Source organism: Protomyctophum bolini (genome assembly GCF_963924005.1).
Source record: "Protomyctophum bolini genome assembly, chromosome: 13".
NCBI classification, from domain to species: Eukaryota; Metazoa; Chordata; class Actinopteri; order Myctophiformes; family Myctophidae; genus Protomyctophum; species Protomyctophum bolini.
Window position 1 is genome coordinate 42,554,038 of NC_137874.1, and position 15,520 is coordinate 42,569,557.

Below are 15,520 nucleotides of genomic sequence, written 5' to 3' on the forward strand. Positions count from 1 at the left end.
GGTAAGTGATATTGTTTTGGCTAAAACAGATATAGTTACAATCATTTCTATGGAGTGTTTGTTCAGTAACGGGAGTCTCTCCTGCTCTTTAAAATGAACAGAAAATAAATGTCATAATACATCGAAATTTAAAAATTGTCTTCTAAATCATTTTTCAGTTTTCTGAAATACCTAATGTTTCTATGTCAGTGGTGCTCAATATTTCATGTCAAGGACGCCAGAACGTATATGTAATTGGCCCCCGACCCCCATCTGAAAATATGTTGTTCCAGGGACCCCCCCCCCCCCCCCCGCCCCCCCCTCCAGGGACCCCCCCCCCCCCGCCCCCCAGAGAAGATTTGAGTTAAAACGTTCGCGCTGAAAGAATATATATATTCAAAGGTTTGCACAACATCCTGACTATAGAATCAACCTGGGGACCCCCACCCTGACTATAGAACCAACCTGGGGACCACCATCTTGCCTAAGAATCCACCTGGGGACCACCATATCTGGCTTAATCATTTTAATACCTTGACATCTGATCACGTGACCACCCGGTCACATGATTAAAAAAACAAAACATTCCATAACTTTTGGAGGGAGAGTGCGTTCAAGGGCGGTTTGTCGTCCAAATATGATCAAAAGAAAACACCATAAATAACAACAAACAAACAAACAAACAGACAGACAGACCTGTTCATAAGGTGTATAAAAGCGTAAAGAAACAGTCAAATTAAAGTGTAGAATAAATAATAATTATTATTATCTGGTGGAGGGTGAAGGTCCATGGTTGCCATGGTTACAAGGGAAGCTTCTTCAGCTGTTCAAATGTCATGAAGAACTGAGGGTGACGAAGAGGTTAAAGGTTAAAGAAAGCATTGGACTACAAACCAGCATCATTTAGAACTCATCACCATTAGTTATGTGTGTGTGTGTGTGTGTATATATATATATATATATATATATATATATCCCATTTTGGCCTGACCTCGAAAAATCTTCGAAATCCTCCAGTTTAATGAAATAAATATTTTCACGATTTTTTTTGTTTTGTTCCAGGAACCCCTCAGAAGCAAAGATTTGAGTTAAAAAACGTTCACTCTGAAAGAATATATATATATATATTCAAAGATTTGCGCCTCATTTGCCAGCCCCATCCATCCAAACAGAAAAGTCCTGTCTGATAATTGCATTAAACAATATGTTAAACTCACCAACATTGCAGCTGTACGAAAAGCTTGAATTATCCTCTTTCTATCTGCAAAGTTTTTGTTTCATAAAAATCCACCATAGAAACGTTATGAGCTTTACTTTCTGTCAAGAAATGCCCTGCATTTGATTATGTTTCTAAGTGTCAGAGTTTGGAAGTGCTTGTTTTCAATAACACAACATTTTGCTGCCTCCTGCATCATGTGACATTTAGAAACAGGTGGTACGGCAGGACGGTTGAGTGATTTACAACGAGCGCTTCCAAACTCCAACACTCCAACATGCTGCTCAATGTGTTGCCACTCAGTCTAGATGAGGGGGCGTGTCCTGATGGGGAAATCATGCATGTGCATATACTCTCTATTCAGTATTTAAAGGAGAATTCCATGCTAGAATGCTTTCTTACCTTTCTTTGTAGTTGTTACGTCCCCACCAAAGAGGTCCAGGTGTTATTTTGTGCAAAAGCTCCTTATTAGCTATTTCCCCTACCATAAGTGCTCAATGAATTGCATTGAATGGAATGGGAATTGAATGGGGGCTATGGGGTGTTGTGCTAGTTCGCTTATTTCCATCTAAATAAGTAGTAAACTGTGCAGCTTGGGATATTATTTACATTATGAAAAGAGGATATATACAAAAATATTATAATTTTGAGCGATGGAAATAAGCAAATTAGCACAACACCCCATAGCCCCATTCAATTCCCATTCCATTCAATGCAATTCATTTAGGGCTTATGGTAGGGAAATAGCCAATAAGGAGCTTTTGCACAAAATAACACCTGGACCTCTTTGGTGGGGACGTAACAACTACAAAGAAAGGTAAGAAAGCCTTTTAGTATGGAATTCTCCTTTAAGTCCGACGTCATTTTGTAGCGCTACGTTACGTCCAGGTCCAAGTGGCACCAGCTCCCGTCCGCATCTCATTGTAAATAGAATATCTAAACGCGTGAATCTTTTTACAATGACGTTATTTTTCAGAAAGGAAGCCATTGAGGGTTAAAATGGGTCTTAATAATGCTTCCAACTGGAGTAGAATTATTAATGTTTTGTACAAGTGTCCATGACAACAAAAATATATGATGTGGAGACAATAAAGACTATTATTATCATTATTATTGAAGGTGGTAACAGTCCATTTGCTCAGTACAATATTTCGTGGGCATATTTAGAATGTGTGCAGGCTTGAGTATGTTGAATCTAGTTTGCAATTAATGGGGATTTAGTTGACACAATAAAATAAAATGGCGATAGTATCCAGTGTGGGGCAGACGGCCTGTCACAGCCAGATTTGGGAGAGCAGCACAGCTTTGTTGTTGCGAGGAAAGGAAAGCAGGTAAAATGAGACTTTCGTGGTTGTTTTCGTCTCAGATTTAGTCCGACGGAGCGTCACAGTATAACTCTATGGGGACACAAAAGCGACACAAAAGTAGGACCCGGAAGTATCTCAGGAGGGGGCGCTCACGTCACAGCTAAAATACTGAATAGCAAGTGTTCCGCAGCACTGTCTAATTTAATGCGAGAGAACCCAACGTGAGCAACCTTTTATTCTCAATTACGGCTGTCTTCCCTGCCAACAAAATAATTCCATTCCATCCTATTCCTATACCTGCTGCGTATTTATATTGTACTCGTGATCAGAGCTTCCGTCGCTCCAGACTGTACGACGGAAGCATTTATATTTTACTTGTGATCAGAGCTTCCGTCGCTCCAGACTGTACGACAGGAAGCATTTATATTTGACTCATGATCAGAGCTTCCGTCGCTCCAGACTGTACGACAGGAAGCATTTATATTTTACTCATGATCAGAGCTTCCGTCGCTCCAGACTGTACGACAGGAAGCATTTATATTGTACTCGTGATCAGAGCTTCCGTCGCACCAGACTGTATGACGGAAGCATTTATATTTTACCTCATGATCAGAGCTTCCGTTGCTCCAGACTGTACGACGGTAGCATTTATATTTTACTCATGATCAGAGCTTCCGTTGCTCCAGACTGTACGACGGAAGCATTTATATATTACTCGTGATCAGAGCTTCCGTTGCTCCAGACTGTACGACAGGAAGCATTTATATTTTACTCGTGATCAGAGCTTCCGTTGCTCCAGACTGTACGACAGGAAGCATTTATATTTTACTCCTGATCAGAGCTTCCGTTGCTCCAGACTGTACGACAGGAAGCATTTATATTTTACTCCTGATCAGAGCTTCCGTTGCTCCAGACTGTACGACAGGAAGCATTTATATTTTACTCCTGATCAGAGCTTCCGTTGCTCCAGACTGTACGACGGAAGCATTTATATTTTACTCCTGATCAGAGCTTCCGTTGCTCCAGACTGTACGACAGGAAGCATTTATATTTTACTCCTGATCAGAGCTTCCGTTGCTCCAGACTGTACGACGGAAGCATTTATATTTTACTCGTGATCAGAGCTTCCGTTGCTCCAGACTGTACGACGGAAGCATTTATATTTTACTCATGATCAGAGCTTCTCTGAGGGACAGAACTAGACCCCGTCAGTGTCAACATAGTTTTACTTCCATGCAAGTCCTTGAGCCAAAGCCTGAATGAGGGCCTCTGACTATTATACAAATTACAAACGCTACGTACCTGAGAGGGCCCTAAGGTCTGCGGATTAGGGTCTTCTAATAATTCCTAGCACCAAACTGAAAACAAAAGGTGGCAGAGCCTTTCAGGTTGTAGCGCCCACACTGTGGAATGCCCTCCCACGGGTGTTGAGATCCGCAGCCTCGGTTGACCTTTTTAAAAAACAACTTAAAACTTTATTATTTGCACTAAGCCTTTCCCAATGTATCATAATGGTTTGTGTCGTTATTTTACTGTGTTATTATTTTTTCTTTTTGATCAATCGTATGTTCCTGTTTTTTGTTTAACTACTATTCTATTGTATTGCCTGTCTGTTTTTAATTTCTGCATGTAAAGCACTTTGTGAGTTTTCTCTGTGAGAAGTGATATAAATAAAATGTACTTACATACTTGCCTACACAAATATAATAATACAAGCACACACACACACACCCCCACACACACACACACCCCCACACACACACACACACACACACACACACACACACACACACACACACACACACACACACACCCACACACACACCCCCACACCCACACCCCCCCACACACACACACACGGTAAGGATACGATGATGTTCCAGGGCCCCAGCCTCAGCCAGTTGGGCCAGAAGCCCTTGTAGAGCGCGCTGAAGCCCTCGTTGCGCGCCGTGACCATCAGGCCGTCCAGCGTCCCGCGGTACAGGGGCCCCCCCGCCCCCACCCCCCCGCGGTGCTGGTTCATCATCCGGGTGCGCACCACGTCCACCGGGTTGGACGCCAGCGCCCCCGCCAGGCCGCACGAGAAACTGGAGCTGCAACGAGAACAAGAATAATACTGTTAATTAACCCGTTCTGACCTGAGATCTAAGATTCATACGAGGTTTCCACTGGACACACACTGGTCTGATTAACCCATTCTGACCTGAGATCAGATTCATACGAGGTTTCCACTGGACACACACTGGTCTGATTAACCCGTTCTGACCTGAGATCAGATTCATACGAGGTTTCCACTGGACACACACTGGGTCTGATTAACCCATTCTGACCTGAGATCAGATTCTAAAAAATGTCAGTCGTTCTTCGATTTTTCAAAAATAGCAGATCTACAAGCTCGTAGATCTGCTATTTTTCAATAGCTAAAGCATAACATGATGCCAACACCAAAATGTGTTCCCGTTCAGAATGGGTTAACCCGTTCTGACCTGAGATCAGATTCTAACGCACAGAAGAATGGTGGTTCTTTAACGCATTCTGACCTGAGATCAGATTCTAAAAAATGTCTTAAATCCTGACAGTTTAAAAAATAACTATAAAAAAAGGATCTATTGAATGTGTCAAACTGACATATTGAGCCTAACACAGTATAAGCCTTCCCCCAGTAGGCTACTTCAGTAGATCCTGTGATCTTCTGTGGCCAGATGTAATTTCCTGGCGTTTATTGGGACTATAGTAAACCATAAAAAAATGAAATCACCATAAAATTGTGTAAAACAAAAATACATATTTAGCCCCATGCTCGAATGCCCCCGCCCCCCCCTGTCAAAAACAGCTAAAATCCCTAAAACGAAAGAAAGCAGCAAATGAAAAAAAAAATAACACTCATCTTTTACTTGATCTAATAACAAACTAAAACATGAAAAAAACTAAAGTTGTCCTTTAAGTAGAATTTACAAGATCTACACAATTAGAGAATCAACATCAGAACAGCATGCAAATCTGGACATATTCTTTAGTCTGGGGTCTGCAACGCTAAAAACAAACAGACAGACAGACAGACAGACAGACAGACAGACAGACAGACAGACAGACAGACAGACAGACAGACAGACAGACGGACAGACGGACAGACAGACAGACAGACAGACGGACAGACGGACAGACAGACAGACAGACGTACATGAAGTGCGTCAGTATGGTGTCTCCCATGGCTCCCGAGCCGATCAGGTGCTTCTTTGTGATGTCATAGACGGGAAGCTCCACCCCCACCACGATGGCGGCGCGTTGGGCCGTGGGGATGACGCCCTGAGGAAGACGAGGAGAGGAGAGGAGAGAGGAGGATGAAGAGACAGGACCGCTGGTGTGAAAACATGCTTTCTGGTGTGTGTGTGTGTGTGTGTGTGTGTGTGTGTGTGTGTGTGTGTGTGTGTGTGACTGTGTGTGTGTGTGTGTGTGTGTGTGTGTGTGTGTGTGTGTGTGTGTGTGTGTGTGTGTGTGCGTGTGTGTGTGTGTGCGTGTGTGCGTTAGAGCCTTGTCATTTTTTTCTACTCAGTCTGTGTCTCATAGGAGGGCTGTGGGCAGTTCAGAAACCGTCCTCCAGTGACATCATCGATGGGGAATACAAGCTAATAAAAACTGCAGGCTTTCTAGTCCTGAAAAGTTGCAATGTGAAAATGGAAGCCATCGTTCTCACGATAATGAAAATGAAAAAGAATAAATAATTAAAAATAAATCTGCCTAATGATGATGTCACTGGAAGACGGTTTCTAAACTGCCCACAGCCCTCCTATGAGAGTAGGAAAGAATCGTGCCATTTTATCATGATTATTAGTGAGGACCTATTATATTAAGATAGGTTGAAAAGTGGTGAAGTGGTCCTTTAAGCAACTAGTCGACTATTCAACTAGTAAATCTACTAGTCGACCTTGTTGATACTAGCTACTTACGTAGTAATAGTACTATTAGTACTACTTACGTAGTACTAATAGTAGATAAGAAAATAAATATGTTTTTTTTGGGGGGATTTTGTAGACCTCAAGATCAGGTAGATTAGTATAGTTATATAGTCACCAATGTACACAGTTTTTAAAATGTACAAATATTTATTTCCCCAAAGAAATATTACATAATAGGTGTTCAGATAATTCTGATATGTTGTTTACATGTCATGTCAAGTTGGCTACTCCATCCTTAGAGTATATATGAATAGAGTTCTCCTCCCATCCACTTGCATTAAGTTGCTCAAAAGCGCATGAGGCGATTTAACTCCTCTTTCCGGGTAGGAACAGAGTGCATTCTGGGATGGATTTGCCCCAAACACATGAACGCGCTGCCGTTGAACGTGCACGAACGCGCACGAGCGTGCTGCCGTCGTGAACGTGCACAATGATAGTCAACGGACCAGCGCGTTCATGTGTTTGGGGCCAGGCTGATTCAGCCACTATGTCCATTTTTCCTCAGGGTTTCCTCTGGGTGCCGTCTCTATTCATATATACTATAAGACTCCATCGTTTTCAGCAAAGACTTCATGTAATCCGCGAGCTAAGATCATTATCTGTTGCTCCTCATCTTCTTTTATTATTGTACAAAAGCATTATCCAACCTATTCTGTTGTACTGTTCCGCATGTTTTTACAACATACTACCCATGCCTAACAGAAACAAACTTTTCAGTATTACCCGTATTGCTTCCAAGATTATCGGACTTCCCACACCAGCACTTTCTGATATGAACAATAAGGCCATCACACGACTAGCACTCTCAATATCACGTGACACTGATCATCCTCTGTATCGCTTCTTCAACCACATGCCATCTGGACAAAGATACAGAACCTTACCCTGGAAAAAGGTTCGTTTCAGTAGGAGTTTTGTCCCCTCAGCCATCGCGGCATTAAACAAACTGCCCCGCCGATAGGATGGTTTCTGTACACAGTTCTGTTTTGTTTTGTATTGTCTTGGTGTTATGTTGTTTCTGTACTATGTGCTGTTTTTTGTTGTTGGTGTTGAACAGACCTGTTAAAATGAATATCCTTCGGGACAATAAAGATTATTATTATTATTATCGTATTCTGTTGCTCAGCACAGACAGAACTTTAGCCCCGACCCTGTTCCATATACAGTAGGTCATTCATATTGTCACCTTACACTCTTCATATCATCATTTTACCCTCAGTCTACTGCCTGTTTACTCCTGGTTGTTGTTCTTATCATCATTAATGTCATGTCATCCATGTTTATTTTTTATGGCCCAGAATATGTTTTCATCTGTCCCGTTTAATATCTTGTTCAGTCGCCATACTGTCTCTTCTCAGTCACCGCAAGTTATGGTAGGCGCCGTTTTTTTAACCCATTCTGAACGGTAACCCAGGCATTTTGGTGTATAGCATCATGTTATGCTTTAGCTATTGAAAAACAGCAGATCTACAAGCTCGTAGCGCGCCACCGAGTGGCGCGCTACGAGCTTGTAGGTCTGCTATTTTTGAAAAATCGAAGAACGACTGACATTTTTAGAATCTGATCTCAGGTCAGAATGGGTTATAATCAGACCAGTGTGTGTCCAGTGGAAACCTCGTATGAATCTGATCTCAGGTCAGAATGGGTTAATGCAACATGCAGCTGCCGTGTTATCAGTCTAGTTTAACCTTGGCCTATAGTAACTTAGCACGGTTACATGAGGGCTTTTTCATTCAGAATTAATGAATTCAGAAGTAAGTTTTTTTGCTGCGTGTTTACATGGGAAATGGTCATTGCGAACACAGTGATTGCGAACGCAGTGAGCACTTACTATGAGACCTAGCAGATCATGTCTGTCTGTGTGTGTCCCCCCTTTGTGCCCATATATGGAGCTGAGTGATTTGTTTGTGATTGATGCAACACACTCCATATTTGGACGTATAGCTGCTTTGGGGACTCCTTATATGGTTATGGCTGAAGTTAAAAACTTAACTTAAAAATAACTAACTTAAAAAAATAACTTAAAGATAAATCTTAAAAAAACCCAAATATGTACGAGCTGCGTTCGCTTCCCGCGTTTGCGCGTCTTACTGGTTCATAATGAGTGTTTATACATGGACAATACTTTTAAATCCCATTATTTCATTGGCTTGGGGCTGGGTAAAAGGCTTCTGATTGGATGGGGGGGCGGGGCGGATATGTTTACGTCCAGTGGTGGAAAGTAAATAAGTACATTTACTTTAGTACTAAAGTACAATTTTGAGGTATTCAATTTCCAATACTTTTACTTTTACTCCACTACATTTCAGTAAAACTAAATAATAATAATAATAACAAAACACTTTTATGCCTTATTACTTTATATCTGATGTATCCTGTAGCCTATGAGAGGTTGCTCTCAGAGATGTGAAATTAAACATGTCTAGTTTCTTATAATTAATCGCAAAACAAGAGCATAATACAGCCATACCAATTACATGGAAACAAGCATGCACAGAAAGACCAGAATGGGCTTAAATCCGAATGAGTGTTTACATGAGTCCACAATGGTTTCAATAGGATTTTAAAATGGAATAAACCAGTCAGTTACATCAGATCTAAGTTTAAATCAGATTGGCCATTTTCATTCCGATTTAAGTTTTTTGTAGGTGTTTTACATGACAACTTTTAATAGTATTTAACTTTATCTGACGTGATCTGCAGTATTTATAGCCTGGAACAATACTGTGCAGAGTGGAGGTTCAGTTCAGTGTGGTTCATTTGGAATCCATCTTGGAACAATTGATTATTCTAAAATGATATTGATGTATTATTATACTATGATATTCTGAACCATGTAGCACATTCTCTATGTAAATTGACTTTATACCAACTAAAAAAACCTTAAACTTTCTCTTTACATCTGCCTCCAAATCATTTTTTAAGGTATCTTTCCATTTTTTTGGTACACTGACTGTCATTTTAAATTTAAAGGGCTACTCACTCATTTTTAATAATAATGTCAAATGTTCAAGCATGTTTAAAATCATGTTTACATTACGAAACGACGCCCGTTTGTATGTGTACATTTAGGAACATAAATCGCGGTGCCCACATTGCTTTATGCATCGCCCAATCATCCTCTTATTGTAGGCTGCTGTGAACTGTAGTGTAGCTGCTAGTTTCTGTCATGGAGCACCACCGCCATCTACTGGCAGAATATAGAATCCACACAGGTTTCATTTGTCCCTGTAATAATATGTGATACAGTGTGTTGGTGGGACCTGTTCTGCGAAACATTGTGACGTAATAAAATATTAAGTACACACACACACACACACACACACACACACACACACACACACACACACACACACACACACACACACACACACACTAGTCATTTTTACTAGTGGACTAGTTTAACTACCTAATAGATAAACAATAAATTATATCAATTTTGTGATGATAATTTAGAAAGGACTGTAAATAAATATACCTTCAATAACCCAGCAGGGAGATCAAAATACCTAAAATTGAGTGAGTAGCCCTTTAAATTTAAAATGACAGTCAAGTGTACGAAAAAAATAGAAAGATACCTTAAAAGAATATTTGGAGGCAGATGAAATAAAGTTCTGAGAAAGTTTAACCCATTTTGGGTTAAACTTCATTTGGAATCCATCTTGGAACAATTGATTATTCTAAATTATATTGATGTATTAATATACTATCATATTCTGAACCATGTAGCACATTCTCTACGTAAATTGACTTTATACCAACTAAAAAAAAAACCTTAACCCATTTTGGGCGGGAACCCCATTTGGTGTTTGAAGCATTATGTTATGCTTTAGCTATGGGAAAATAGCAGATCTACAAGCTACGAGCTTGTAGGTCTGCTATTTTTGAAAAGTCGTGAAAATGTGTCACAAATCTTTGAATATATATTTCAGTCTTCAGAGCGAACATTTTTAACTAATGTTCTGGGGGGGTCCCTGGAACTACATATTTTGAGATGGGGGTCCATGGCCCAATAGAGATAATTCTGGGGGTTCTTGACATGAAAAAGGTTGAGCACCACTGACATAGAAACATTGTTTTTTCCGAAAATGTTTAGGATTTTGAAGCCTTTTTTCTTTAATCGACCTCAGTCCAAAATGGGTTAAACTTTCTCAGAACTTTATTTCATCTGCCTCCAAATCATTTTTTAAGGTATCTTTCTATTTTTTTGGTACAGTGACTGTCATTTTAAATTTAAAGGGCTACTCACTCAAGGGGCACTTCCTTTCTTTTGAGATTTTTTTTTTTAATAATATTTCACAGTCAAACTTCTTTAGGTATTTACAAGTACGTAGCTTTGTTGTAAAGTATTTCTCTTTGACAACTCCACTGAGTACCTGAGTAGACGAGTGTTTGAGTTGGGATCCGGTTGACAGGGGCATCATTTCTAGGCTATATGACGGCATCCAGAGGGTGGCTTCCCCGTCACTCGAACGTGTGAAGGGGGCATGGGAGGAGGAGTTGGGTATGGACTTACCAGATTCTACCTGGCAGATGGCAGTCTCACTGGTACACTCATCCTCAATATGTATTAGACATGGTTTGTTACAATTTAAGGTTTTACATAGACTACATTTCTCCCCTAGCAGACTAGCCACGTTCTATCCAGACTCAGTCCTGCCTGTGCCAGGTGTGGTCAGGAGTCTGCTACACGGCTTAGCCACATGTTTTGGTCGTGTCCCAGATTGACTACATTTTGGACAGAGATATTTAATACCTTCTCGTATATCTGTAACTCAACTATAGTTTGGTGCCCCTCCAGAGGGAATACAAATACCAACTCAACAGGCTGAAGCTATAGCGTTCTCCTCCTTACTTGCCAGACGCCTGATACTATTTTAATTGGAAAAAAGCAGCGCCGCCATCTCACAAACGTTGGGTGGAGGACGTTATGTCACATCTCAAGCTCGAAGAACTTAAATATACATTGTATTTCAGACTTTTATATATTTTTTACATCAATGTTGAGTACTGGTGTTGGTGTTGTTGGTCTGTATCTGTCATGTATCTGTCCTGTCTTATGTTCAAAAAACTTAAATAAAAATACTTGAATAACTCACAAATTTTTAAGGTAAAGACAGCACGGTATTTGGTCTCCCTGCTGGGTTATTGAAGGTATATTTATTTACAGTCCTTTCTAATTATCACTACAAAATAGATATAATTTATTTTTATCTAATTATTTTTTTTATCTATTAATAGGTAGTTAAACTTGAGCTTCTTCGGTAGTGGGTACTGTATTTATGAGCATTGTATGTCTGTCCTGTTTTTTGTTGTGTATTTTTTTGTTACTGGCAGAGCTGTGTCACTTATTTTGCCTATTACAACTTGTCCAAAATGCAGCAGCCAGAGTTTTAACTAGAACTAAGATGAGAGAACATATTACTCCAGTTTTGGCTTCACTGCACTGGCTTCCGGTTGTTTTCAAGATTGATTTTTAAATTATTTTACTTGTCTAAAAAGCTCTCAATGGTCGCACCTTCCTACCTACATGACTGCCTGCCTAAATATGTCCCAAACCGCCCCCTAAGGTCTTCTGGTCACTGCTGGCCTGCTCGCTTTGCCTAAAAAAATGGCAACTAAAAAATACGGGGAAGCAGCTTTTTGCTTCTACGGGCCGTCGGCATGGAACAAACCCACTGTACCTTCGACAGGCAGCCTCTGTAGACATTTTTAAAGCACAGCTCAAGACCCACTTCTACAACATTGCTTTTAATTGATCTTTTATTTATTTTTGTTATTCATGTCCTCACTGTATTGCATTACTGCTTGTTTTTTAATGTTTATGCCTTGCTTTTCTTTTATTCTCCATTGTTCTGTAAAGCACTTTGAGCTGCATTTCATGTCATGAAAGGTGCTATACAAATAAAGTTTTATTATTATTATTATTATTATTGTCTTTGCCAGTTCACACTATGTAAAAGAGACTTCAGTCTCAATGTGGTTTTTACTGGTTAAATAAAAAAAATAAAAAAAGTTTAACTAGTAAAAATAACTAGAAGTGAATGTCCTAGTGCAGGACTGGGCAACTATGACGATGGCGAGGGCCACTATATCTCCACAGCCAATGCAGAGGGGCCACAGTAGATATTACTGTCGTGGCAAAACTAGCTGATGAAGTAGATCAGCTAGTTTTGCTATATTTGAATTGAAAACCTGATTATTATTATTTTTTTGCCGTTTTTGAATTGGAATCCTGCAATTTCAACTGTTGACATAATTAACATAATTGGACACAATTATGTTAATTGGACACAAAAATACATTAACATTTTAATGCTACTTATTAAGTAGGCTAGTCATGAAGTAAGTAATTTGGAATTGTAAACAGCTGAAATCAATAATATATCAGTATTCTGATATTAACCTGTGGGCCGCATCAAGTGAAGGCGGGTGCCGCATGTGGCCCCCGGGCCACCAGTTGCCCTCCCCTGCCCTAGTGTGTGTGTGTGTGTGTGTGTGTGTGTGTGTGTGTGTGTGTGTGTGTGTGTGTGTGTGTGTGTGTGTGTGTGTGTGTGTGTGTGTGTGTGTACTTAATATTTTATTACGTCTAGGACGTTGCACAATGTTTCGCAGAACAAGTCCCACCAACACACTGTATCACATATTATTACAGGGACAGATGAAACCTGTGTGGATTCTATATTCTGCCAGTAGATGGCGGTGGTGCTCCATGACAGAAACTAGCAGCTACACTACAGTTCACAGCAGCCTACAATAAGAGGATGATTGGGCGATGCATAAAGCAATGTGGGCGCCGCAATTTATGTTCCTAAATGTACAAACGGGCGTCGTTTCATAATGTAAACATGATTTAAACATGCTTGAACATTTGACATTATTATTAAGGGACTAGATTATTTTCGCTCCTATATGCCACCAAAGTGTGGAACGCCCTACCAACAGTCATTAAGACATGCAAATCCCTTGACTCCTGCAAATTCGAAACTGGCCCCTTTAAAATCTGAATCGCCCCCAACGCCCCCCCCCCTTTCCCCTCACTGTATATGTTTATTTTCCCTTTTTACCTCCTCTATGATGATTTACTGTTTTGACCATATAGTCGTGTATATTTGTACGTCTCTAATTGTTTTGATGAATTGAACATGGTGGACCCTATCGTAAACAAGTGTAGTGCTTTATGGTGTCGTCCACTCACAGTATTTGAAATGTACTGTAATTCTGCAAACTGTTAATAAATCTATCAATCAATCAATCCCATTAACCCATTTCGACCCGAGACCAGATTCTACAAACTCCAAATCTTCTAAATCATGACACTTTCAGAAGGATCTATGTTACTATGTCAGTCAGTGGTGCTCAACCTATTTCATGTCAAGGACCCCCAGAATGAAATGTACTGTAATTGGCCGCCGACCCCCATTTGAAAATATTTAGTTCCAGAAGCAAAGATTTGAGTTAAAAACGTGCACCACATTTTCATGATTTGTGGTAGTGTGGTAGTGGTACTGCCGCGCTACGAGCTTGTATATCTGCTATTTTTCAATAGCTAAGGTATAACATGATGCTTAAAACACCAGAATGGGTTTAAAGGTAAGATGAATCTCTCTCTCACTGACCCTCCAGAGGCCTCGGGTTCCCTCCGTCTGGTAGATGTTCATGAAGTTGGACATCATGCTGCCTTGGAGCAGACTGCCTTGAGCCTGCATCCTGATCTGTACGCACACACACACACACACGAAAGAAAACGATGTTAGAATTCACCTTTAGCTAAGTTCCGCCCCCTCTCCCACTTAGACACTCCCACTTGGACACGTTCCAGCCGGGCTCATTTATTCTAATGTAAATATCATGGATTTTACACATCAAATATATAGAAATACAGTAAGGTCCGTATTTAACCCATTCTGACCTGAGATCAGATTCATACGAGGTTTCCCACTGGACACACACTGGTCTGATGAACCCATTCTGACCTGAGATCAGATTCTAAAAATGTCAGTCGTTCTTCGAATTTTTCAAAAATAGCAGACCTACAAGCTCGTATCGCGCCACTCGGTGGCGCGATATGAGCTTGTAGATCTGCTATTTTTCAATAGGTAAAGCATAACATGATGCTAACACCAAAATGGGTGCCCGGTCAGAATGGGTTAACCCTGCAACACCCAGCGTTGCAATACTACAACATATTTTAATGAATGAATTCATTCTTTATTAATATTTTGATGTTATCTTTTCACCTAAACGTCATCATTGATGTCCATAGAGCACCGAAGTCTGACGTCACTTTCAGTAGAGGGCGCCAATACACAGGTTCATGTATTATTTCATTTGCATTGTAATCTCCATATAGGGCGATTTTAGGTCGCTTCATATAAGAACTGTGTTTGAAAAATAAACCGACCACACCGGCCTTTCTGTCAGGGGGGGGAGTGGCTGTGTGTCGTTAATGATGTCCATTAATATTTGATACGGCCAGTTTCTGGAGAAAATGGAATTAATGTGGCCGCCAAAGCCTTGAAACTACATATGAAGGCAATGTCGCTGCTAATATACGTCACGCCCAGCCGTCAACACATTGCGTTCCTGAGATTCCTCGTTGACATAAGCTCAGCTGGTGGTGACTCGACTCGTACTAACCACGAAACATTAAATATCAATAAAATAAAAATAAACGTAATTAACATTCAGATGCAGCCACCCCGCCTACCCGGGAATGTAGTCTCTGAGTTTTTTGACTAATTTCTAACGCTTATTGTGTTACTCTTTGGGTATATTTGTACATTTCCACCTTCAGTCGATGCTTCATCGATCGGTGTATTTTTCAAAACGCAGTTCTTATATGAAGAGATCTAAAATCCCCCCTATGGGGATTATAATGCAAATAAAAAACACATGAACCTGGAGACTGACGCCCTCTACTGACAGTGACGTCAGGACTTCGGTGCTCATGTCTATAGGTTCACTTTTTTGAACCAGACCTTCAAAATCTCTTCCAAATCTGTCAACAAGGCCTGCCTTGGAAAATGCACTGGAAAACTATGTGTGTGGCATTTATTTTT

General features: G+C 40.4%; 1 protein-coding gene across 1 annotated transcript in view; it reads right to left on the bottom strand.

Moving 5' to 3' along the window:
* Nucleotides 1-490: 490 nt before the first annotated feature.
* Nucleotides 491-15,520, bottom strand: part of slc25a14 (solute carrier family 25 member 14) — a 22,259-nt gene continuing 7,229 nt past the window's right edge. The window contains exons 6-9 of the mRNA XM_080780007.1: nucleotides 14,078-14,173; nucleotides 5,684-5,808; nucleotides 4,373-4,595; nucleotides 491-823 (exon numbers count right to left, since the gene is read on the bottom strand). Of these exons, the coding sequence (XP_080636133.1) occupies nucleotides 782-823; nucleotides 4,373-4,595; nucleotides 5,684-5,808; nucleotides 14,078-14,173 (486 nt within the window). The 3' untranslated portion in view covers nucleotides 491-781. The remainder of the gene's footprint in view (nucleotides 824-4,372; nucleotides 4,596-5,683; nucleotides 5,809-14,077; nucleotides 14,174-15,520) is intronic.